The following is a 24,297-nucleotide window of genomic DNA, read 5'->3' on the forward strand; positions in this document are numbered from 1 at the left end:
TCAAAGTATTTCTTGATAAACAATGTTTTTGATATATATCTTTTGTGGAAATTCTAAATTTTTAAATATTGCAGAATCTGTGACGTAAATTTTCAAATGTTCTTTAGATTTAACTCGAGAACAACCAACATAAATTTGACCGTGACCGAATGCTGAAATTGGTAAATATATTCCTACTTTATCAAAAGATTGACCCTGAGATTTGTTAATAGTCATTGCATAAGCAAGTCTAATTGGAAATTGTCTTCTTACCATTTTGAAAGGAAATGCATCTTGAGAAGGAGATAAATCAATTCGAGGAATAAAAACTATTTCACCTTTTGATTTTCCTGTAATTATTTCTGCTGAAATGACGTTTTTCAATAATGATCTTACAACTAATCTAGTTCCATTACACAATCCTTGTACCAAGTTCATATTTCTTAAAAGCATAATTATACTTCCTACCTTTAATGATAATTTATGTGGTGGCAAACCATCTGGTGTTATACTATTTAAAAATTCTACTGGAACAATATTATTTATATCTTTTGAATCATTATCGATGTGTGAATCAATATTGTAATAAACAATTTCTTTTCCTTCTAATTTTTCTAAAATTCGTTCATTCATATTTAATACTTCAGAATTAGTTAATGAAAGAATACAAGAAGAGTAAACAGATACATCATTGGATTTTATAGATGATCCATATATTTCATCAATCAAATTCCCATTTGAAATCAATTCTTGTGGTATTTCAAGAATATTATTTTCTTTTTCAATTATACTTTCTGCTTTACCATCGCCGACATTCAACAACCATTTTGCAAACTCTATCTGTTTATTATCCAATCTAACATTAACATGTAAACACCTAGTTTCAAAATAATTCCACAATATACTATTTTTCACACATACCTCAACAATATGAGTACGACTACCATGTGGAACAATTGGCAAAGTTTGTCTAAAATCTCCTGAAAGCAAAATAACTTTACCTCCAAAGGGTTTATTACATTTTGTTATATCTCGCAACATAGACTCCATTGCTTGTAAAGCATATTTTGGAGCCATTGTAATTTCATCCCAAATAATGATTTTAGCACTTCTTAAAAGTTCAGCATGTTTTGACATTCCACTTATGTTACAAGTTGAATCTTCATTGATTGGTATAGGAAACTTAAACATAGAATGTGACGTTCGTCCACCTTTTAAAAGATTAGCAGCAATACCTATCCATGCTACTGATAAAACCACCAATCCTTCACTTTCAAGAGTAGTAATAATTGTATTGTGTAAATAACTTTTGCCACTACCTCCAGGTCCATCAAGAAAAATATATCTCTTATTGCAATTATCGTCATGTACTGCTATCATAATATCATTAAAAACACTACGTTGATCATTATTTAAACTTTTAATGGGACTATCAGCTTCTTCTTTAAGTAATTGTAATTCCAAAGCATTATCTTCCACTCTTATTGAATCATAATCATCTAGAACTTTTTGATAAATACCTGGCAAACCAAATTGATTAAGTGTAAATCCATGGAAACTAAGTACTTCATTGATTAAAATTAATGATTTTTGAATCGACACTTCTGTAGGTAAACTATTATCAAAAATCATATGTTCCTTATATTTTTTCCATAAATCAACAGCATTCACAGGCAAACCAAACACACATATATATGCAAATAAACGACAAAGTTCTTTAGGAAATTTCATACTTACGGCTTCAGTCAAACAATTATCCCACTCATTATCATCTACCATCAAATTTCTAGCACGCGCTGCTTCTGCAAAAGTGTTATACTTAATACCTTCGTATGTCCTTATATCTTCAAACGATTTTGCACCACGTACATAAAGAAGCAAAATTCTCAAAAAATATCTTTCAATATCTTTTGGACTAACAAAATACATACGACAAATTAAAGGCTTAGTGACCCGTTCCCTTATTTTCCAAGTTTTTGATGATTCAACGAAAACATACTTATGTGGTATTTCTGCGTATAAATACTTTCGAGCTTCAGGACTTTCTGCATTCAATTTAAACCATGCTGTCAAAGTCGTATTTTTAAATTTATTAACTGCTTCTTCCTCTAATCCTTCTTTAAAACATATTGATTGTTGATTAGGTAAATGTACAGCTAGTCTATATGTTGCATGTGATTGTTCATGCATATTAAATTCATATAATCTATGCATTGCTTCTGGTGGACATACATAACGTGTATTTAAATAATGTATAATTTCATCATATTGCATTTCCTTATTATTATTATCCTTATATCCTATTATCGCACAATCATGTCCCTTATAACAATATTTAAATAAATATTTAACGCCACCTGTACTACCACATGCTACAACATTAATATGACATTCAAATTTTTTGCTCAAATAGGGGTTATATGGTACAATCATCGAATTATCTGCAATACATTTAATAGACCCATCCTTGTTATAAAAAATAATTTGTTTACCATCATTTCTTCGTCTATATTCTGGATAATTTTTAGAATGATAATTTGTCTCTGAACAAAACGCTTTCGGATAATGTTTTGTACAAACTTTCTTCTCAGGATCCATACAAGGTGAATTCACATTTTGATTTCCGCAAGGCCCATGAACTTGAAATTGTCTGACAATACTAAAGAGCTCTGGATTCTTTGATTCATCTGGAATTTCTGCACATATTATTTGATCAACAGTTTCTGCATCACGAATTGGATTACCTAAAAATACAATTATAATTAAGGAAGATTTCGACTATATCAGCAATTAGTGACATCTATTAGACGTCAATTGAACTCTTTGGTTTAGAGTCAGGTGTTATTCTTAAGATAATTATTCCGATATGGTTGTCGGTAAATAATTATATTTTTGAATTTAATTTTTGATCTGAAAAAATAAGCTGCGTGAACGACTGCACTGTGCATCTGTGAGGACTCGAACCCCAGTTAATAGCTGCCTATCGCGGGACTAACGCCTACCAATGCACCATGCCAACACAGCCTGGACGTTCACGTTTCTTATAATCTCAGATCAAGCCCATACACTAGTCGAAGAGCTGTATAGTTAATGTAGGAAATTATTTGCTGATGAAGAATTTTAATTAAGGAAGATTTCGACTATATCAGCAATTAGTGACATCTATTAGACGTCAATTGAACTCTTTGGTTTAGAGTCAGGTGTTATTCTTAAGATAATTATTCCGATATGGTTGTCGGTAAATAATTATATTTTTGAATTTAATTTTTGATCTGAAAAAATAAGCTAGATACGTGAACGTCCAGGCTGTGTTGGCATGGTGCATTGGTAGGCGTTAGTCCCGCGAAAGGCAGCCAAGAATAAGTTCGGATAAAATAATATTCGGTTCGGATAACAGACATTCGGATAATCGAGGTTCCACTGTACATTTATTTATTCAACATTGTAAATTTATTCCTTTCTTATAAAAACATTGTTTTATCGAATAATTTCAAAATCAATTTTTTAAATTTTTTTACGTTTCCAAACAACAGAATCTCAAAAATGATATTTTTAAAAAAAGGTAATTATGTGTATATGTGACCGGGACTGAGAAAAGGGACTTACTTACCAAAAAATCGATTTTTTTATGATGGTTTCTTATAGTTTAACCCCTTGGCTGTCAAAGAGATTTCCACTGTTTGGGCCAAAAGTGTGTTGAAAAAATTTTTAATGGATTTTTATGAAACTTGGTACCCTAAGGTTTCTGGGGTCGCTGATAACGAATCTGACATCAGTTTTTCGAAATTCAAAATGGCGTATCCAAGATAGCGGAAATTTTTTCAAAATTTGTCGAATTTGCTTGAAACTTGTTACTCGGGGGTTTTAAGGGTCACTGATTACGAATCTAACATTTGTTTTCCAAAATTCAAAATGGCGGATCCAATATAGCGGACAACGAAATAAAAAATTAATCAGATTGGCTTGAAACTGAATACTTGGGGATTTTCAGGGTCGCTGATTACGAATCTGAAATCAGTTTTTCAAAATTCAAAATATTTGGTTCAATATGGCGAAAAAATTTTTAAAATTTATTGAATTTGTTTAAAAACGGGTTAATCTGACATCAGTATTATAATTTTTGGTGAAATCAAATTTCGATAAATACCCTGAAAAACTAATGTCAGATTCGTAATCAGCGACCCTAAAAACCCCCGAGTATTGAGTTTCAAGCCAATCTGATCAATTTTTTATTTCGTTGTCCGCCATACTGGATCCGCCATTTTGAATTTTGGAAAATGAATATCATATTCGTAATCAGCGACCCTTAAAACCCCCGAGTAACAAATTTCAAGCAAATTCGACGAATTTTGAAAAAATTTCTGCCATTTTGGATCCGCCATTTTGAATTTCGAAAAACTGATGTCAGATTCGTAATCAGCGACCCCAAAAACCCCCGAGTACTACGTTTCAAGTCAATCTGATCAATTTTTTATTTTGTTGTCCGCCATATTGGATCCGCCATTTTGAATTTTGGAAAATGAATATCATATTCGTAATCAGCGACCTCGAAAACCCCCGAGTAACCGGTTTCAGGAACATTCAAGAAGTTTTTAATCACTTGTTTTAAGTTGTGCATAAATGCGTCATGAACCACTTTTGGCCAGTTTAGTTTTGCGCATATATGCGTCAGCGACAGTCAACGGGTTAAGGTCCTAGAAATACAATGCTATCAGTCCTGATTGTTAAAAATTTTTTTTTATGAAAATATAAGTAATTTTAAGACAAAAATTACTCTTGGTTGTCTAAGTGTCAAGAATATTTCCCCTAAATCTAATATTGAATGCCTAAACCATTTACAAAAAATTCTACTTAATTCCTCGAAGATGATCCCCAAGTATACCCGGCATCGGCAATCTGGTTGTGCAAGTCAAAAAATAACTATGGATTATTGTAGAGTTCAGAATTATTTATTATTTTATCAGTTCTGAACTTGCATATAAAATTTCAGACCTCTAGGACATCTGGAAGTCTTTTAAATTAATTTTGAAAATTCCATAATTTGACTTTTGCAAAGTAAATTGTTTATAACAATTACAATGTTGTTTGAACAATTATTTAACCATGAAAATCAGATTCAGCATAAAAAAATACATAAAGAACACTCATCATGTTAATTTAAATGTAAAATGTTTCAAGAAATCTAATTTATTTGGATAGAAAACTTTAAACGCGTTTTTCTCGAAAAGTTGATTTTGGTAAGTAGGTCCCTTTTCTCAGACCCGGTCACATATGTAAACATCTCATAATTATTTCGAGTTCTATAAGAGCTAAAGAAATTAATATTTTTACATTGTAAATAACTTTGGCAGACAAATAATATAATCATTGCTCTTTAAATCTTATTCATTAAGTTTAATTTTTTTCCACGTTTTAAAAGTATTCTAAAAACGTTTTTTGCAAATTATGATTATTTTAATTTTTAAATTTACATTTAAAGATTTTTCATTAAAATTTTTGATAATTCAATTATTTTCCATATTTGCAATTAAAATTCTTCAAAACTTGATTTTCAAAAATTGAAACTAAATACTTGAAAAAAATAATCATTTTCAATTAAATTTGACAAAATTTAAATTATTCAAAACAATTTTTATTATAGATATATATTTGACAATTACCATAAAAATGATTCAAAAATAATTTTTGAAAGATTTGCTTATAGTTATTTTTCGCACTATAAAAATTGAAATAAGTTGTATTTTATACTAAAAAATGTGGTATTTTCTTGTAACGTTAGGAAAAAAGTCGAAAAATTCGCAATTTTTGAAAATAAGTTGAAAAAAGTATCAATTTTCTTATTTTCCTGAAAAGAATTTTTTTCTGACATTTCCCTGACTTTACTTTGACAATTTTAACTGAAATTAATTTTAAAATCAATTTTTATTAGAAAATTCTACTACAATTTAATTATTTAATTAAAATTATTTATACAAAAATAAATAATTTATCGAATAATTGAATGTTTCTTAAAATTCAATTCCCATAAAGAACCGTTATCAACATTTTTAAATAACTGAATTCTATCAATGAATTTTAACAAAAGTTTTTTAAGAATAATTAAATTTTTAGAGAAAATTAATTAAAATTGTATTAAAAATAATTGAAATTCTGCAATGACTTTTATTATTTGTGAAAATAATTGAATTCCTAAGAAGAATTTTATCACTTTTGAACAATATTTAATTTTTGCGAAGAATATTAATACTCTTGAAAATAATTGAATTTTTGCAATAATTTGTAACTTTTTCAAAATTGAATTTTTTTTCGTGTTTTAACTAAACATCTTCCCTAAATCCATTATTTTTAATAATTTTTGAAAAAGTTTTTAATAATTTCTAAAAAAGTTCTTTTAGAATTTTCAAATTCATTTGTTTACAATTATTCAATTTTAGAAAATTTCAATTCTTATTCGTAAAAATTCTTCAATTATATATTAGAAAATAAAAACTTTAAATAATTTCAAAAAAATTAATTGTTAGTTAAAAATATGAAAAATTTATTCCTTTGATGAATTTAAAAAAAAAATTAGAATTTGTTCGACGAATTCTATTAAAATTATATTAAAAATAATTAAAATTTTGCAATTAGTTTTATTATTTATAAAAATAATAATTGAATTCCTTAAAAGAATTTTATTTTATTATTTACGAAAATAATTGAATCCAAGTAAAAATTTTTATCATTTATTTATGAAAATAATTGAATAATTGCAAAAGAAATTTTTATAAAAAAATTTGTAAATAATAAAATTCCTGTGAAATTTTTATTATTTTTTGAAAATAATTAAAAGTTTGTATAGAATTTTATTAAATTTTTTTAAAAATAATTTAATCATTGAATTGAGGAACATTTTTTAACATAATTGAATTTCTGCGAAGAATTTTATTACTTTTGAAAATAACTAAATTTCTGAAATCATTTGTAATTTCATTTCTCTAAAATTATCCAATTTATATCGTACAATTTACGAATTTTTATCCTTTTTGATTAAAATTATGGACTTAACGCACCTTTTTTTTAAAAAAACGAACTTTTACGCGATTTACGGATCTAGTTCAAGTCCTGCCACCCTGAAATAAATATTTGTTAGATCCAAATAAACATTATTTGAATTAAACGTTTTTCAAATTACTTAAATTAATTGAATCAAATAATTTTTTATTCGATATAAATCTGAATCAGTGAAATTTGTTCATTCACAAAAAAATGAATGATATTTCAATAATTCCGTTGTTGATTTAAAACATTTTTTTGAAATTTAATGAAATTTATTAATTTTTTAAGAAATTTAATTTTTAAGTCATTGTTTTTTAAAAAATTCTGTAAAAATGAAGAATTATAAAAAATTATTTTACAGTTAATAGTATTTTCTAAAATTGTAACTGTAATAATATTTTTAAAATCAATTCTTTTCACAATAAAATTTAACAACGAGAATATTGAATCATTCAAGTAGAATAGAATTATTTTTCTAAAAAATTTAATTTAAAAAATTTTTAATTACAATTCCCAATTGTTTTAATTTTAAAAAATTATTATTCTCGAGAATATGCAAATAATTTTTCTTCATACCTCGGTCGAAAGTACGTATTTCCCGCTGCGATTTCGCAGCAGAAAGTTAAACATTTGTGCTTTGGCTGATTTTCATACCCAACCTCTATTACAGCGGGAGTAAAAGAATTCTCTGTCGGTAAAAACACCACTGTCGGTAAATAAGAAAATTTCGAGTTCAATGACAATTTAACGAGTAATTGTTATCGCAATATAAAATGAGAAAAAAAATTATCAAGAAAACTTTTTATACTTTATAAATTTATTATCCACAAGCTCTGAATATTGAAATGAACGAAATCTTTTGCTGATATAATTATTTTCAAAAATTATTTTAATAAACATTAAAAACAAAAATAAAATAATTAATAATTTTGTAATTTCTTTTTTAATACGTACCAAAATGATATTATAAAATTGTAATAATTTGAAGAAATAATGAAAGTGTTTTCATTAGAATGTTTAGAATTTTAGAAACATAGAATTAATTTTGTACCACCAGAAAAATTCTTTTGAAAATATAATATTAATTTATCTTTCACATTTTTTTTCGTGCCTGCCCCCGACCAGAAGCACTCGCTTCGCTCGTGCATCAAATGTCGGGGCAGGCGAATATTGTTTGCAAGAGAGAGACAGAGAAAAAACCAGAGCTTCACGAGTGTCCGCTAGAGGCGTTGAAGCGAGGAGCAAAAGTAAAAAAAGATGGCCGGCTGTCAAATGAAACTCGATTGCAATTTTCTTAAAAAATAAATTACCCAGCGTACTTTCGACCGCATATAAAGAAAAATAGTATACATTACACGGGCAGAAATTCGAAAGCCCTAAACTACGCGATAATGCCCTCGGCTTCGCCTCGGGCATCATTTCGCGCAGTGCAGGAATTTCGAACTTTCTGCCCTTATAATGTAATATACTATTAATTACCATTTTCCAAAAACCTAATTTTTCTCATAATTTAAACATTAAATATTTCCAATTTTAATAATTTTTGTGAAAAAGATATTAATTAAAATACCAATTGTTATTTATGTGCTTAAAATTTTTAAACACTTTCAAATTAAAACTGTTAGAAATTTAATTCTTCCAAAATTATATTATTTTTTTAGAATTATTGGATAATATTACCAAAAAATATTAATTTTCAAGAAAACTAATAAATTAATGATTTCTTACATTTAAATATTATTATACTTTAACTTTTCTATTTATTTTCTAAAATATTAACTAAAATTAACTTTTCTATTTATTTTTTTCTAAAATATTAACTAAAATTCTTAATTTAATCAATGGTTATCAGAATTCAAGTGCGAGAATTCAATAATTCAAATGCAAAAATAATAAATTATTTTTAAAAACTGAAACTATACCTCTTTTTTGTATTTATGAATTTTTAAATTATTATAGTTAATTGTGAAGAATAATTTCACTTTAACCTCAAAAACGCATGTTTGTCAAAGTAAACTTTGTTTACATCTGTCTAAACATACGTCACAAGACTCTGACGTCATATATATAACCTGTATAAGAAAATGTGAATTTAAACTTACCAATCTGTCCAGCGTTTTCTGCTATTCCAATGTCAGGTTGAACCGGCTGAACACAACACAATACACAATATATTCGCGATTCAAACACACACGCTCGACAATTGTGTAATTCTAATAAAATGGTATATACCACACACACACGACTAATGACAACGAGACGCCACGACAAATTTTAAAGCCAATGAAAAAACAAAAGCATACACAAAAGTCTAACTTCAAGTGTGGACAGAATGGACAGAATACGACGATTATTATAGTTAATGCTTTTCATTGTTTTTATCAATTATTTTATGTTTTTTTTTAATAAAATAAATTACATTTCTTATCTAAGAATTAATTTTTATAAAATTTTATATTATTTTAATAATATATATTTTTTAACATAAATTTATTTATTCGCAAACTTCTGGAAACTTAACCCTTACAAATTCACAAAACTATTAAAACTACACGGAGAAACTTTTAATACCACTAATTCTTAAAACTGGTGAGACATTTTAGTATGTTAGGTTAGATTCAAGGGAAAAACGACATAGGTTATAGAAATTGCTATTGAGACTATCAAAAACACTCATTCAGTATATATTTGACAGTTCTTCATAAGGAAACTAACGAAAATTAGTATGTTGTTTTAGAAAGAAAATAATAATTTTTGCAAAGTTGGGAAAGCCATGAATTAAAAAGAAACACAACAAATTAATTGTCTATAGATACTCATAGAGACGATAGTGATACTTGGATCTGATGGTAGATGGCATTAGTGTATGTCACTGTAACTGTAGGTAAATATATTTAACACGACGTAAGAACCTAACCTATATTATTAACGCACACACGCACACGCAAGTAAAGACACGACGATTGGTCACGGAAACCGATAGATCGCACAATTCGTTAGAAGTACACAGCTGAATCGTCCTTATATATTAAACGAGTGGAAAAATATGTGCCTTCGAGAGAGAGCATTTTTTAAAATAACTTACTAATCAAATTATGTAAATAAGTAAAAGTCGTGAAAAAAATTATGTTATATTGAGGAACAGTTCTTGAATTGAATTTGGCATGAGGAGACATTCATGTTTATTAATAAAAGTTTTTTTTCTTTCATACACGTGTGAATTTCAACTTCGAAAACATTAGGGTTAGTTCGCGACGTCAGGTGATGGACTCGGTGATGCTCGGGCGAAATCGGTTAAGTCCGCCCGCAGTCCTTCCAAAATTGGTATGTTACGTTAGAATGTCTGTTATATATTCTATCTATATGTGGAAAAAAGGTTAGAATTACCGTATTATTTCACAAACAAAAACTAGCATTTTATTCTTTTCTAAAGAAAAATAAGACTATTTCTAATGCAGATAGTAATTTTTGTACACCGAAGGTTGCTTAATATATAACGAACTTATCATATTTTCGTATTAATGTTGAAATTATTAGCACAACGCACGAAAAATCCTCACATTCTAACGTACTTTTAGAATAAAGATATCCAAATATATTCAATATTAGAAGAAAAAGTTTCTCCGTGTATTTAAAAAAAAATTATTATTGAAATTGTTGTCAATTAAATAATATTTGATCAATTAATCATGAATAAATGTACAAATAATTAAATTCTTACTAAACACAAAATTTATACTTTGTAAGTAAACAAAATACTTTTCAGAAAAGGTTAAAAGTAATATTCTCTTGTAATATTTAAACTAAAATTGGTTATAATCAATAATGAGCTAATGATAAATGAATGCATAATGCTATAATTGTATTCATAAAAATAGAGTTATCAGAAATTTACAAACTTGTAAAGTTAAAGTAGCAGTACATAAAAATTCGATCACAATAGATCTTTCAGAACAGCTTTAACCTTACAGTACGACAATTAAAAAAATTATTATAATAATAATCTAGAATTATAATTTGATTTGATTTTGGATTATAAAGTGTATAATCTATTGTGAAAATCAGAAATAATTCCAAAACATTGAAAAGTTGTAAATAGATTATAAGGGGTAATAATCATATTGTACTCAATATGATCTTATTTTCCATATTTCTAATTTTATAATAAACTAGCGACAAGCGCTCTAAAGCGCGCGGCTAACTTCTTACTACCTTTTTAAAATAAAATTAGCAATTTTAAAAATAATAAAATTTGAAAATTTTCTAATTTAAATTTTTTTTTTGAAAATACTCAAAAAAAATTCAATTTTGTAGAATTTAAAAATAATTGCAAAATTCAAAAAAATAAAATTCTTCTTATCAATTTCAACTATGTTCAAATCTAAAAAAATTCTTGAAAATTCCCAATTATCCTTACACGGAGAAACTTTTTCTTCTAATATTAAATATATTTGGTTATCTTTATTCTAAAAGTACGTTAGAATGTGAGGATTTTTTGTGCGTTGTGCTAATAATTTCAACATTATGTTACGTCACCGTAACCTATTTTCAATAATAATATGTAGAATAATAATTAATCTTAATAATTAATAATAATAATAGTAATCATGATAATTAATAATAATAATAATAATAATAATTAATAATAATAGTAATAATCATAATAAAAGTTAACAACAAAATTGTTATTTACATATTATTATATAAATAATAACTATAAATATTAATAATAATCAATAATAAATTGTAATAATATTAACAAATAATAACAAACAATAATAAATTGTAATAATAAACATAAACAATTATAAATTGTAATAAATAAGTTAAATATAACAATCTTAACAACAATCTTTAAGAAATAATAATAAACAATAATAAATTGTAATAATAAACATATACAATAATAACTTGTAATAATAAACGTAAACAATAATAAATTGTAATAATAAATATTAAAAAAAACAAAATGTAATAAATAGTTAAATATAACAAATATAACAACAAACTTTAACAAATAATAATAAACAATATAAATATTAAATAATAGAATTGTAATAATAAACAACAACAAAATTGTAATAATAAATAACAAATTAAAAATTAACAAATTGTAACAAATTATAAATAATGAATTGTAACAACAACAAATTATAAACAATTAATGGAAATAACAAAATTATAAAATAACGTATGAATAATAAGCAATGGACACGTGCGATCTAATAGTGAGTCACCACAAGTGTTTCTATAACAAAGGGTTTCTCCAAATGCATGGAAAAGCGAACGATTCTCCAAATGCATGGCAAAGCGAACGATTCTTCAAATACATAGCAAAACGTACAGTTTCTTCAAATACATGACAAAACGTACACTTTCTTCAAATACACAGGGAAATTTGGGTATAAGAAGGACCAGACCATCAAACGATCTTCAGTCTTAAAATTTTATCTATAACAAGTGGTTCTTCACGACAGAGTGCCCTAAACCCAGTTTCAGTAGTTGTCCTTTACTCTACGTATATTTCAAAAGTGCATTTTGGAAAGTCGATCTGGAAGTCAAATTTGCCATTTGAAAAGAGTGTTCCTGTTTCTCGAGACACAATACTGCATCCAATTAGTCAACCATTAAAGGACCAGTGCCATTATACCTGAACGTCTAGCATCACCCTTTGGCCCAAGGTAAACAATCAACCACTCTAAGACTCACATTAGAAAGCCTGTGTCCATCTCTTATTTTCATCAATTTTATCTTATTTCATAAAATACACATACATTTGTTCAACTAAAGTAATTTCTTGTTATTTACTACCCCGTCCCTATTTTAATTAATTTTAAAATAAAATCGGGAAACATTAGGGAAATTATAATAATTAGGATCGTAACAATTAATACGAAAATATGGTAAGTTCGTTATATATTAAGCAACCTTCGGTGTATAAAAATTACTATCTGCATTAGAAATAGTCTTATTTTTCTTTAGAAAAGAATAAGATGCCAGTTTTTGTTTGTGAAATAATACGGTAATTCTAACCTTTTTTACACATATAGATAGAATATATAACAGACATTCTAAAACGTAACATACCAATTTTGGAAGGACTGCGGACTTAATGACATTCTAAAAGCAAAATTAATGTTTGAACAGGTAGAGAAAAATACTGTCTGTCAATTAAAAATATGGTTATAAAGACGAAGACAGTGTTTAAAGGGTAAAAAAGTCTATATTGTTTACATGTAAATAAGGTTATGTTATGTTATGAACATAACCTTACCAACAGGTCTCATTTTCGACATACTTGACAAGTTTTGCAATTACTTCGAATATTTTCATTCCTAATATTTCATTTTTTAACTGTTAAACGGTTTTGGGAAAGAAATAAAGTAATAATTTTCAGTCAAATAAGACTTGCAACGAGTATCACTTTTGCAATTTCCAAAACAACATTTCTTTTGTGCATCAATTTTTTTCCTTTGTGGATTATTTTTCTCAGGGATACTGCTCATTTTTAATACACGCTAATTTTTTTTTTCTACATTCATTAGTAATATTTGTTAATTACTTTTCACTATTGGCACCTGTGCATTTTGTACAAAAAGTGCTCGAAACTTTGTCGGAAGTTCTATATATATTCCGCGCTTGCGCAGTACAGATTTCTTAAATGAAAAGGTCTATGAGTGTATTTGATAGTCTCAATAGCAATTTCTATAACCTATGTCGTTTTTCCCTTGAATCTAACCTAACATACTAAAATGTCTCACCAGTTTTAAGAATTAGTGGTAATAAAAGTCTCTCCGTGTATAAATAACAAAATTACTCTCCAAAGTTCAATTATTTTCAGAAATTTTTCTAATTTTAATAATTTCCAATAACTACGATTTTAATAAAATATTTCCCAAAATGAATTCAATTATTTTAAAAAAAACCTTAATTTGAATTTTAGAAAATGACAATTTGAATGAATGAATTAAATAATAAAAATTTCAGAGGAATTCCATTATTTACAAATATCTTTATAAATTTCTTCGCAAGAATTAAAGTATTTCAAATAATAAAACTCCTCTCAGGAATTAAATTATTTTCAATACAACTATTAAAAATTCGATTGTATTGAATAAATTAAAGAAACTTTTAAAAAAAATTCAATTATCTTCCAAAAAATTTTTAATAAAATTCAAGAATTAAATGCTTAATTTCAATTATTAAGAAAGAGGATTATTATAAAAACTTGAAAGAAGTTATTCATATAGAATTCAATTACTTTAAAAACTTGTAATTAAAATTATTATTAAAGAAAGTCCATTATTTCAAAGAAACTGAAAGAAATTCTTCAAAAGAATTCAATTAAGATTATGTAAAATTTTAATAAAATGCTTCCCAAATTTGATTATTCTCACAAACAATAAAATTCTTCGAAGAATTCAATTAGTATCAAATTTTTGATAAAATTCTTTGAATCAATTTAACTATTCAAAAAATTTTTTTTTGATTCAAAAAGAAAGTTTTGGAAAATAAATAATTTTTCTATTTCTTAATTACAGTTGTTTAATAATTTTCGAATTTTCTTTTTTTTTCTAGAAGTAGAGAACAAAAATAAATTCAATTTGACAAAACATAATATTTAACAAAATTTTAGTCTTTTAATGAAAAGAAGTAAAAAAAATTCTTATGATTTCTATTTTCTATCTAAAGTTAACAAAAAAAAACAAAAATATAAATAGAAGACAACTTCAGAGTGTGAGGGACAGAAAAAGTGAATGAATGAAAGAATGAAGGAACATTCAAATTAATATAGTTAATTTTTCTCCGTCTAATAACAATAGTCACCATCATTACACCATACTATACTCTATTGCAATAATAGTGCCAATAGTAACAACAACAATAATAATAACCAATTACTATTAGTTGACAATTAAATCACTATAATCTCTATAATTAATTCATATATAATTGGAATTTAATACATAAATATTATTCGTTATGCTGAGTACACAATAGGTTGAAAAATTAAGTGGCGAGTGGCGTGGAGTGTTTGATAGTGGGAGCAGTGTTGCCAACCGATTTTACTTTCAAATATCTATAATCGTAACCTCAACTTTTATTTTTACATTTTCAAACATTTTGTCATTTTTTTCGCTCATTATTTTGGAGTTACTAAATAGTTAATGTTAAGAATCTTTGAAATCATTTTAGTGTTATTTAAATTTTTCTAAGGTAAGTACATAATTTTAATAACATGATTTGAATGGTAGGTGGTCACTTTTTCTAAAAAATATTTTCTAATCCTTTTTGTATAAAATAAAGATTTCTAATGAAATCTGTTTTCTAAAAGAAGTTTTTCTAACAAGTTTTGATTTCTAAAAAGTTATGACATCTAATATTCATTTTCCTAAAATTTGTAAAATTTCATAATTTTGAAAAAATTAGAAAATTGAAAATTAAGATTAGGAAATATTTTCTGCTTCTCGATCATAATTCTGTTCTTCTTTGAAAAAAGAAAAAAAATTTGCATAATTTTTATACCAAAATTTCCAAAATTAATATATTTATAAAACATTTTTTTATAAAATTTTAAATGTAATTTTAGGAAAAGAATCCCTATAATTTATATTTGTTGATTACGATTTTTAACTAGATTATTTAAAAATTTTGTTAAAAAATATGCATAATTTCTATTTTTTTACAATTTTTTAACGAAATCTCAAAGATTTTTTAAACAAATTTTCATAAATTTTATTTTTTAATCATATACCTATTGATTGTCATTACAAAAATTGAATTTTGTTAGAAAAAATAAATTTGAAGAATATTTTTATTAGAAAAAGAAATTTTTATAAAATTCAACTACAAAAATTATTTTCGTTTGAAAAAAAATTATTTTTCGTGAATTTTATGTTATTCGCTGTTGCCTTTTCTGAATAATTATATTTTTAATTGTAAAAAAACACATTGGCTGGTTTTTCTTCGAGATGCAATTAAACATATCTTCAAAACAAATGAAAAGGTCGTTTTCTTCTTCATATCTACGAAGACGATCTTCAACCTGAGATAGACCAGGAGTATTTTCAGATTCTGCAAAAGAAATTATATTTCATGCCGGATCCTAAAGAAATAATAAAAATAATAAAAAAAATAAGTTGAAATACCTTCTTCTGATTCAATAATCGGTTGAACATTGCTGCTATCATCATTATTATTTTCAATATCTTCAAAATTACAATTATCAAACTGATTATTTCTATTGTTATCATTATCATCATCTTCATCACTGTCCGATTGATCTCTGCTCACTGTCCTCTTATGTTGACTAGATATTATTCTGCAAATACAGGTCAGGGAATTCAGAAAAAAGTCAGGGATTTTTATTAAAAGTACTGTTAAAATTAAATGTTTAGAATTTATAAGAAAATTTCGAATTTTTGTGTCTTTTTGTTTGACTCTAAAATAATGAAAATTTCACAGGAATTCAATATTATCATAAATAATAAAACTCATTGCAGAATTTCAATCATTTTTAACATAATTTTAATCGAATTTCTCGGAAAATGTAATTATTCTTAAAAATTTTATTAAAATTCGTTGAAAGAATTCAATTATTTAAAAATTTGGAAATAAAATTATGTATAAGAATTTAATTTTAAAAACATTAAATTATTCAATAAATTATTTGTTTGCAGTTAAATAATTGAATTCTCTTAATTTTTTTTACATAAATATTTAATTAAAAATTAATTTCAGTTAAAGTTTTAGATAATTAATGAATTTTAGAGAAGTTACTAAAAAATGAAATGTTTGGAAATAATTCAATTTTGTAAAAGTTTTAAATTAAAATCTTTGAAAATCTGAATTTTTCATACTTTCAATTAAAAATTCTATGAAACTAATTTTTTCAAAAAGCTGAATCGAAATTTTTAAAAATTATTTCAAGTTTTTATTTTCTAATGTATAATTAATTGAAAAATTTCTGAATAATTGAAATTTCGGAAAATTGAATTGTAAACGAATGATTTTAAAAATTCTGAATAGAACTTTGGGGTCGTTCATAAACTACGTCACACTCCTAGGGGTAGGGGGGTGTCAAGCTTTGTATGACGAAATGTGGAAAAAATTTTTTGTATGAAAGAAATGTTACGAAGGGGGGGGGGGAATCAGTCCGAAAAAGCGTGACGTAGTTTATGAATGACCACTTTATCAAAAATTATTAAAAAATTTTTATTTAAAGAAGAGTTTTATTTAAAAATTATAGAAAATAATTGAATTGAAATTGCGAAATAATTTTAAAAAGTTACAATATTTATAATATAAAATAATGATTTTATCACTCTGTCACCTGTAATTATTGCAAGTTATTAAATTTCAAAAGGTTTGAATTAGAAATTTTGAAAGTCTTAGTTCCCATGGCAAAATAATAATAATTAAAATAATATTTATTTAAAAATAAAGATTTTGGTGTTTTTTAATAATTTTACACCCAGTAAAAAAAAGTATTGGAAGAGAGCGAATAGTATTGGCGGTGAGATTCTGCCAATATGTTTTCGCGTGAAAACCGTATTGGGGGCATTCTGCCAATCCTGCTTTTCCACCGTCAATACTGTCCTCTTGAATCTTTCGATTTCACGTTGATTGACTTGACTTGAACTGTTTATCTATTACGACATGATTCAGGGAGCTTTCGACGTTCGCGCTAGGGGCGCTGTGAGTATAAGTCACAGCGCTTATCTAGAAAATACCCTAGTACACAGTCTGCTGTCAAATTTTATTTATTTACATTTTAACAAAGTTTTATACTTCCTGTTCGTTATCAGCATTTTTACACATTAAATCAATCATGGAGTCAATGAACGTGAAATCGAAAGATTTAAGAGGACAGTATTGACGGTGAAAAAAGCAGGATTGGCAGAATTCCCCCAATACGGTTTTCACGCGAAAACGTATTGGCAGAAACTCACCGCCAATGCTATTCGCTCTCTTCCAATACTTTTTTTTACTGGGCAATTAAAGAAATTTGTAAATAAATGTAATAGATCATTTTTTTTTGAGTATATCTAATAATTTTTAGAGTGAATGAGAATATTCTTTAGGTTCAGAGAAAAAGTTAAAATTTTGTTTGGAAATCAGGGAAAAACAAAGTTAAATTTTTGTGGCATCCTTGTGAAATTAATGACGTAAAAAATGGTACATACTCACGATAATCAGAAGACTTTTCCAAAAAATTCATAGCTTTATAATAAACAAATGGAGGATATTCATCTGGAGCCTCTGATCCTGAAGGAGTATACTTTTTGTTTCTTTCTCGTTGCTCATCAAAATCGGATTTCAAATCTGCCCAAATTTTTTGAACTTTTGGAACTAAAAGTACCACCGTAAATATGACAATTATAAAAGAAAAATTTATAAATTATAACAGAAAAAAGCTAAATTTTAATTTAATTTGTAACATATGTACCTGTATACTTTTTGCTCCCCGTCATTGCAATCATAGTCTTGGAAATTTCTTCCCATGATTCTCTTTTTTTTGTAGTATTTCTACACTGAAAAACTGTTGGTAGAGCAGTTCCGCTATTGACTGTTGTGCAGCGCTACTTAACTTTAAACTCACAGCTCTATCAAAATTAGGCGAGTTGCTCTCCTAAACTTGACTACCAATGGCGTTGGCGAGCGGCTGCTTGACAAAAAGGTCAGCAGCTCTATCAAAAAGGAGAGTTGCTCGCCCAAAAAGGAGAGTAACTCGCCCAAAAATAAAGTGAGCTGTGCGTTTCTTTTTAACGCAGCAGTTCACCGCATTGGGCGAACAGCTCTACCAACAGTTTTTCAGTGTAAATGTATTTGAAGATCTTTTATGTAAGTATGGACGTTGAGATACCATATAAATTAATATTTCAATAAAATCCACATCTTTCCTCGTTGCCATTTAAAAAAAAATTATTTTAAATTTTCAATAAATGTCAGAGGTTAGGAATCTAAATTCATTTTTTTAACAAACAAAAGCTATTGATAAACATAAGAATGTTTTTAATTTGACACTCCTGTTGATTTACAAACAACTTCCTTCTGTAAGTCTTCATTTGTTTTCAATTAAAAAAGTTGTCAAAAAAGATTTGATTTGTATACATTATTAATTATCCTCGTGCATTTTAAATAACATAAAATTAATAAGATGAATCTTGATTTACATTCAGAATTAATTAAAATTGTGCGTCAACGTAATCGATGGATTTACGATCCACATTATCGATGTAAATATAATGTGGGTATTTTAAAAAATGACAATTGATCCGGCATTTAGCTCAATGCCTAGGCATTGGGCTAAATGCCGGCAAGTACATAAATGAATCGTGAAAAATAGTTATTTATCTATTTGCCTGAAATCAATTAGTCATTTAGCTTATTGACTAGGCGTTAAGGAAATTGCCTAAGTAGCACCCGGCAAATAGAAAAATGAGAATATGTGCATGTGTCACTCAACAGAAATATTTAAAAAAAATATGTCAAAATTAATTAACACAAATATTTTATTATCAATAATAATAATAATAATAATAAAATATTTAGTTAAATGATTGAAATAAAATGAAAAATATAATTCACAAAATAAAATTACTTAGACGTTTTGATTTCCAATATAATGCAATATTAATTGTGGGATAGATTCGAGATAGATAGATTCGATTCCATGACCAATACTTGTGTGTGCTTCCAAAAGTTTCGGATAGTAATCTTCAAAAGGTATCATGTACACGAAATTGTCAGTTTCGGTTTTCCTTTTTTCTATAACAGAGCACTCTTGTCCAACTTGTAGAATTTCGTATTTCTTAAGATAATGATAATGTGAAGGATCTTTTTCAAACCGCACTTAGAATTTTTTAAAATTGACTCCACATTTTCCAATTGATTTTTACTCCACATACTTCGATTACTACAACCTTTAATAACTTCCTTACATTTCTTTTCGAATATGGGTAGTTCTACAAACGAGGGAATATATGTTGTCCAAGGTTGTTTTTTACATTAATTTAAAAAAAATAAAATTATTTTTAATGGGTACTGTAGTGCTTAATGATTACTATTATGCCTCAAAACGTTACCCGGTTTCAAAAAAATTTTTCTGCAAAAAATAAGCATTCAAGTGCTAAATTCTCAGTTTCCTGGCATGTCCCAATGTGAAAATGAAAGTTAATAAATTATATAAATATTATTTTTAAGCGATTAAATACAAATTTACACTTGGATAATAATTTCAAATAGTTGTACTTCACAAAGATTTAAATAATTGTTACAATACTTGATATTTTATTTAAAAAACATTATCTTAAATTTTGTCCCTCGAATTAATTCTCAGTTTCCTGGCATCATAAAAAACGTTAAAGTTATTCAGAATTTTTATTCCGATTAATTCAATATTTTTCACAGTGCTTAGTAAAGGTAAGCTTAATGAAACTTAATGAAACTTTTTCGTACATTGACCACATCATAAATATAGTTAACAAGGCAACTAGAGCCCTGGGTTTCGTCATGAGGAATGCAAAACAGTTTCATAATGTGAGGGCCTTGCTAGCGCTGTATTTTGCGCTTGTTAGGCCTATACTTGAATTTGCCTCTACGTTGTGGAGACCTTGTCAAACTTATTTAATAATGGATATTGAGAGAGTCCAAAATAGGTTTTTAAGATTTACAGCTAGACAAATTGGTATTGTACTTGACTATCATAACCACGATTATACTGACTTAAGAGCATCACTCAAAATACCATCCATATCTCAGAGATTTTTATATGCTGACTTACTATTTTTGTTTAAAATTATTAACAGTTTTATCAATTGTTCTAGCTTATTGCGATTATTTAATTTTCATATTCCACAAAGACCTATGAGACATCCGCAATTGTTTAGCATTCAGTTTTCTAGAACCAATTATCTTGATAACTCAGTAATTTTGAGGTTGCGTAGGGAGGCAAATGAGTTTAATGGTGTCATTGATTTCTTTGGTGTTTCAATCAATTCATTTATAAAAAATTTGCGAGCGATTATTTATGATAATAATAACAATGATGTAAATGCGGCCAACTAATTTTTGTAATTAATTCTGTCATACTTTTTTTTTATTATACTTAGTACACTGTACGAATGGGCACAGCCCGTATATATATATCTAAATAAATAAATATGATATCACTTGCATTTTACTTAACTTGCAGTTCAATTAACTAAAATTTTTTACTTTGTGATCGAAATGGGCATTTGGTCAGACAAATTCTCAGTTTCCTGGCACGCATTTAAAAAAAAATATTTTATGTTTTTATACTTTTGTTGTCCTAGATATATATATATATATATATACTATATATATATATATATATATATACTATATATATATATATATATATATATAATATATTATATATTATATATTATATATTATATATTATATATAATATATTATATATATATATATATATATATATATATATATATATATATATTGTAACAGGTTTTTACTCATGAAGATTAATTTTTGAATTTATTTTGTTTTTCATTTTTAATTAATTAAGTTGAAACTATTCACTGCAATATTCCAAAAAATAACTAGGTTAAATTTTATTGATAGAAAACCTGTTACTATTTTTCTTATTCATTAGTATGGAATTTCCCATGGCGCCAGGTCATTTTGACGTGGAATGACCAAACCTAAAATTGTACAAAATAAACCGACTACTCTTTAATTAAATTACTCATAACCGCGGAGAGGGGGGAGGTAAGGATGATCACTGAATAAAACTGAACAAGGACAATTGACACTAATGAAATTTATTTATCTTATCTCGAACTTTGAACATTAGTCGGCGGCAAGCCGCCTAAGCAAGACTCGAATTCAATTATTATTATTATAAGAATTATAAACTTGAGACTGGTTGGAGGAACAGCTCAACTCAATAGAAAGGGGACTCACCGTCAAGCCGACGTCTACCACGGATGGACCCACGGCTCATCTCAAGCACAAACAGTTTATTTTATTTTAAATATTTGAATTAGTCACAATCGTGACGCACTATATGTGACAGCCAGAACGAGAATGGATATAAAAAAAATGGCTGACTTCTTCGCAACGAACGCGTCGCTACACCCGCGCCTCGTTTTCTCCTGGTGAGTCCCAGAGAAACTAATAACTTAAAGTTCGTCGATCGATTATCACTCGTCGGTAATGTCACTATGCGGTCGGTAATTAGTTCCACGCGGCGCCACATGAGTGCTGCGCACGAATCGACATAAACGCCACCGATCCAATATGGCCGCACCCAATGTTATGACAGGTGACTCCTCGCAGTTAGCGAATTCGTCTTCCTGGCACTCTTGGATAATCGGGAATCTCTTCCAATTATATATGCCAGGAAGCGCTTCCCACGATGACTTCCAATTCCGTCTTTCCCGTGACGTTGCGTAAGGAGTTGACGAGAGGCGAGAGTCTTTCACTCTCGCGATTACAAAAGAAAATAAGAAAGAGATATCATTAATTACCGAGAGTAATAATTTAGATTTTGAACATCGATGTGACGAGTTGAGGTAATTATTAGTGTTTATACAAAATAAATAATAAACAAACTAAAATTAAAATGGAACCAAACGGTTCGATTCCCGTTCTGGTGTTATTTTTCTTTAATATTTACTAATTAAATCAATATTTTGTGCACGGCAAAAATAGCCGTGTCACAACTCCCCCCTGCTAAGCTTCGGCCAAAGGGGTCAAGAAGGTGAATCCCCCAATTTCAATCAGAGCTGCCCCTCGTCAGATCAATGATCAAGTCAAATTGTCAATTTAATTTATTTGAATAATTGATATTAGTTCTATTTCATAATATTCCGTATGTGAACGTCACTTAGTATGGCTTATTTCGAATCAAAACTATTAGAATATCTTAATTAAGTAAATTGTTGTTTTTATAAAATTATATAAGAACAACACAACAACAACAACACACTGGTCGAATCTTGATTATTGGGTGTGTAAGCTTATAAAAAATTTCAGAACCTAGTTTAATTCCCGATTTCTGGGAATGCTTGAATTCGGCTTTCTTGCCTCTCTTTGGCTTCGATGGAACAGAAGACATTTTTTATTTTGACATATTAAAGGAATTCAAAACAAAACAAAATTATCTGTACAAGGGAAGAAAAAGAAAAAAAATTGGATTTAAATTACAGGAGGAAAAGAGAGCTCTTGACTTAATTCCGAACTAGGAATAAATCCTGCTTCTAATAATCCTTTGAAACCAAAAATTCCTTGGCCTAAACCACTTAAAGTAGCGTCTATCGATTCTACTACCTTAAAACAAATTTCTTCACCGTTTATCGACAAATAGACTACACCCAAAATCTGAATCAGTGTATCATTAACCCTTAAACCGCACCCTGGGTGTGCGACACCCATATTCTAGCTTTTTACTCTAATATTTCGGTTAATTTCTTAAAAATTGAACATGTGTCGTTATTGGACGATACATTTTGTACTTAACTTTATGTTCCGTGAGGGACATAAAGTCTCCCAAGTGTCTTTGTGTATTTGATAACTTTATGAAGTTGTCGGCGAAAAATTTCTGCTTGTTTGACACCCTGTTTTTGGTTTAAGGTAATTTTAGTAGTTTTAAAAAACTCTTTTTTAATTATTAAAATCAAATAAATCATTATGAAACCTATTTTCCTTCAAAATAGATGTACTGAGCTATATAAGATAATTTTTCCAAAAGATAATATCCTATTCCAGCTTGGAGAACACACTTAAAAGTCCCCGGGTGTCGCACACCCAGTGTGCGGTTTAAGGATGGATTCGGCAGTGTGCGGTTTAAGGGTTAATACAGTCGTCGTCTAGACCTAGGTGCAGAGTGCAATTATCGCCGAGATTATATTCTAGAATGTAATTGCACTTAGTCAGTAAGTCAATAGGGATGTTCAATTTTCCGTTTAAAACTTTATTTGTCTCTACAGTTACGTAGGGAGGCAAATGTAGAAAAGTCGCGTTCGTCTTCAATGGGAACTGTCATTTTTCGTTGATGTTGCCATTATAGGACTTGTTGGAGAAAGGGAAGGAAGCAAAAAGGAAAAAAGACGAGTTTTAATTTAATCCCCCTTTTTCCTATCTTCTAGGGCTAATTTAACGAGCTGTTCGATTTCCTTCCTTTTTCTTTCTCGTTTCGCAGCAGCAATATCGGCTTCGGCTTTGTTTAATAAGATCTCAAAGAACTCGGAAAATTCTTTCCAAGAATTCAGAGAGTTTCCCGAATTCTCTGAT

General features: G+C 27.5%; 2 protein-coding genes across 2 annotated transcripts; both read right to left on the reverse strand.

Annotated features, from left to right (window-relative positions):
• LOC122506104 lies at window positions 1-12,682 on the reverse strand. The gene is made up of 4 exons (XM_043618099.1): window positions 12,668-12,682; window positions 9,120-9,165; window positions 2,472-2,723; window positions 1-2,351 (listed from the first exon to the last, which is right to left on the reverse strand). The coding sequence occupies exons 1-4, from the start codon at window positions 12,680-12,682 to the stop codon at window positions 1-3; spliced, it is 2,664 nt and encodes an 887-aa protein (XP_043474034.1).
• A 3,228-nt stretch (window positions 12,683-15,910) lies between these two features.
• Window positions 15,911-18,829, reverse strand: LOC122506105 (protein CLEC16A homolog). Its single transcript, XM_043618101.1, has 4 exons — window positions 18,467-18,829; window positions 18,204-18,369; window positions 16,167-16,339; window positions 15,911-16,092 (listed from the first exon to the last, which is right to left on the reverse strand). The coding sequence occupies exons 1-4, from the start codon at window positions 18,498-18,500 to the stop codon at window positions 15,911-15,913; spliced, it is 555 nt and encodes a 184-aa protein (XP_043474036.1). The 5' UTR covers window positions 18,501-18,829.
• Window positions 18,830-24,297: the final 5,468 nt, after the last annotated feature.

The sequence above is a fragment of the Leptopilina heterotoma genome, unplaced genomic scaffold (genome assembly GCF_015476425.1).
Source record: "Leptopilina heterotoma isolate Lh14 unplaced genomic scaffold, ASM1547642v1 Lhet_396, whole genome shotgun sequence".
Classification (NCBI taxonomy): domain Eukaryota; kingdom Metazoa; phylum Arthropoda; class Insecta; order Hymenoptera; family Figitidae; genus Leptopilina; species Leptopilina heterotoma.

Bases quoted from the DNA above. Each gene is read 5' to 3' on its own strand.
- LOC122506105 (XM_043618101.1), bottom strand. From the start codon at position 18,500: ATGATTGCAATGACGGGGAGCAAAAAGTATACAG. The intron at 18,370-18,466 runs GTACATATGTTA...TGGTACTTTTAG, and splicing joins GGGGAGCAAAAAGTATACAG to TTCCAAAAGTTCAAAAAATT. The intron at 16,093-16,166 runs GTATTTCAACTT...TTTCTTTTGCAG, and splicing joins GATTATTGAATCAGAAGAAG to AATCTGAAAATACTCCTGGT.
- LOC122506104 (XM_043618099.1), bottom strand. The intron at 2,724-9,119 runs GTAAGTTTAAAT...TTGTATTTTTAG, and splicing joins AGAAAACGCTGGACAGATTG to GTAATCCAATTCGTGATGCA. The intron at 2,352-2,471 runs GTAAACAAATTA...TTAATGTTGTAG, and splicing joins ATATAGACGAAGAAATGATG to CATGTGGTAGTACAGGTGGC.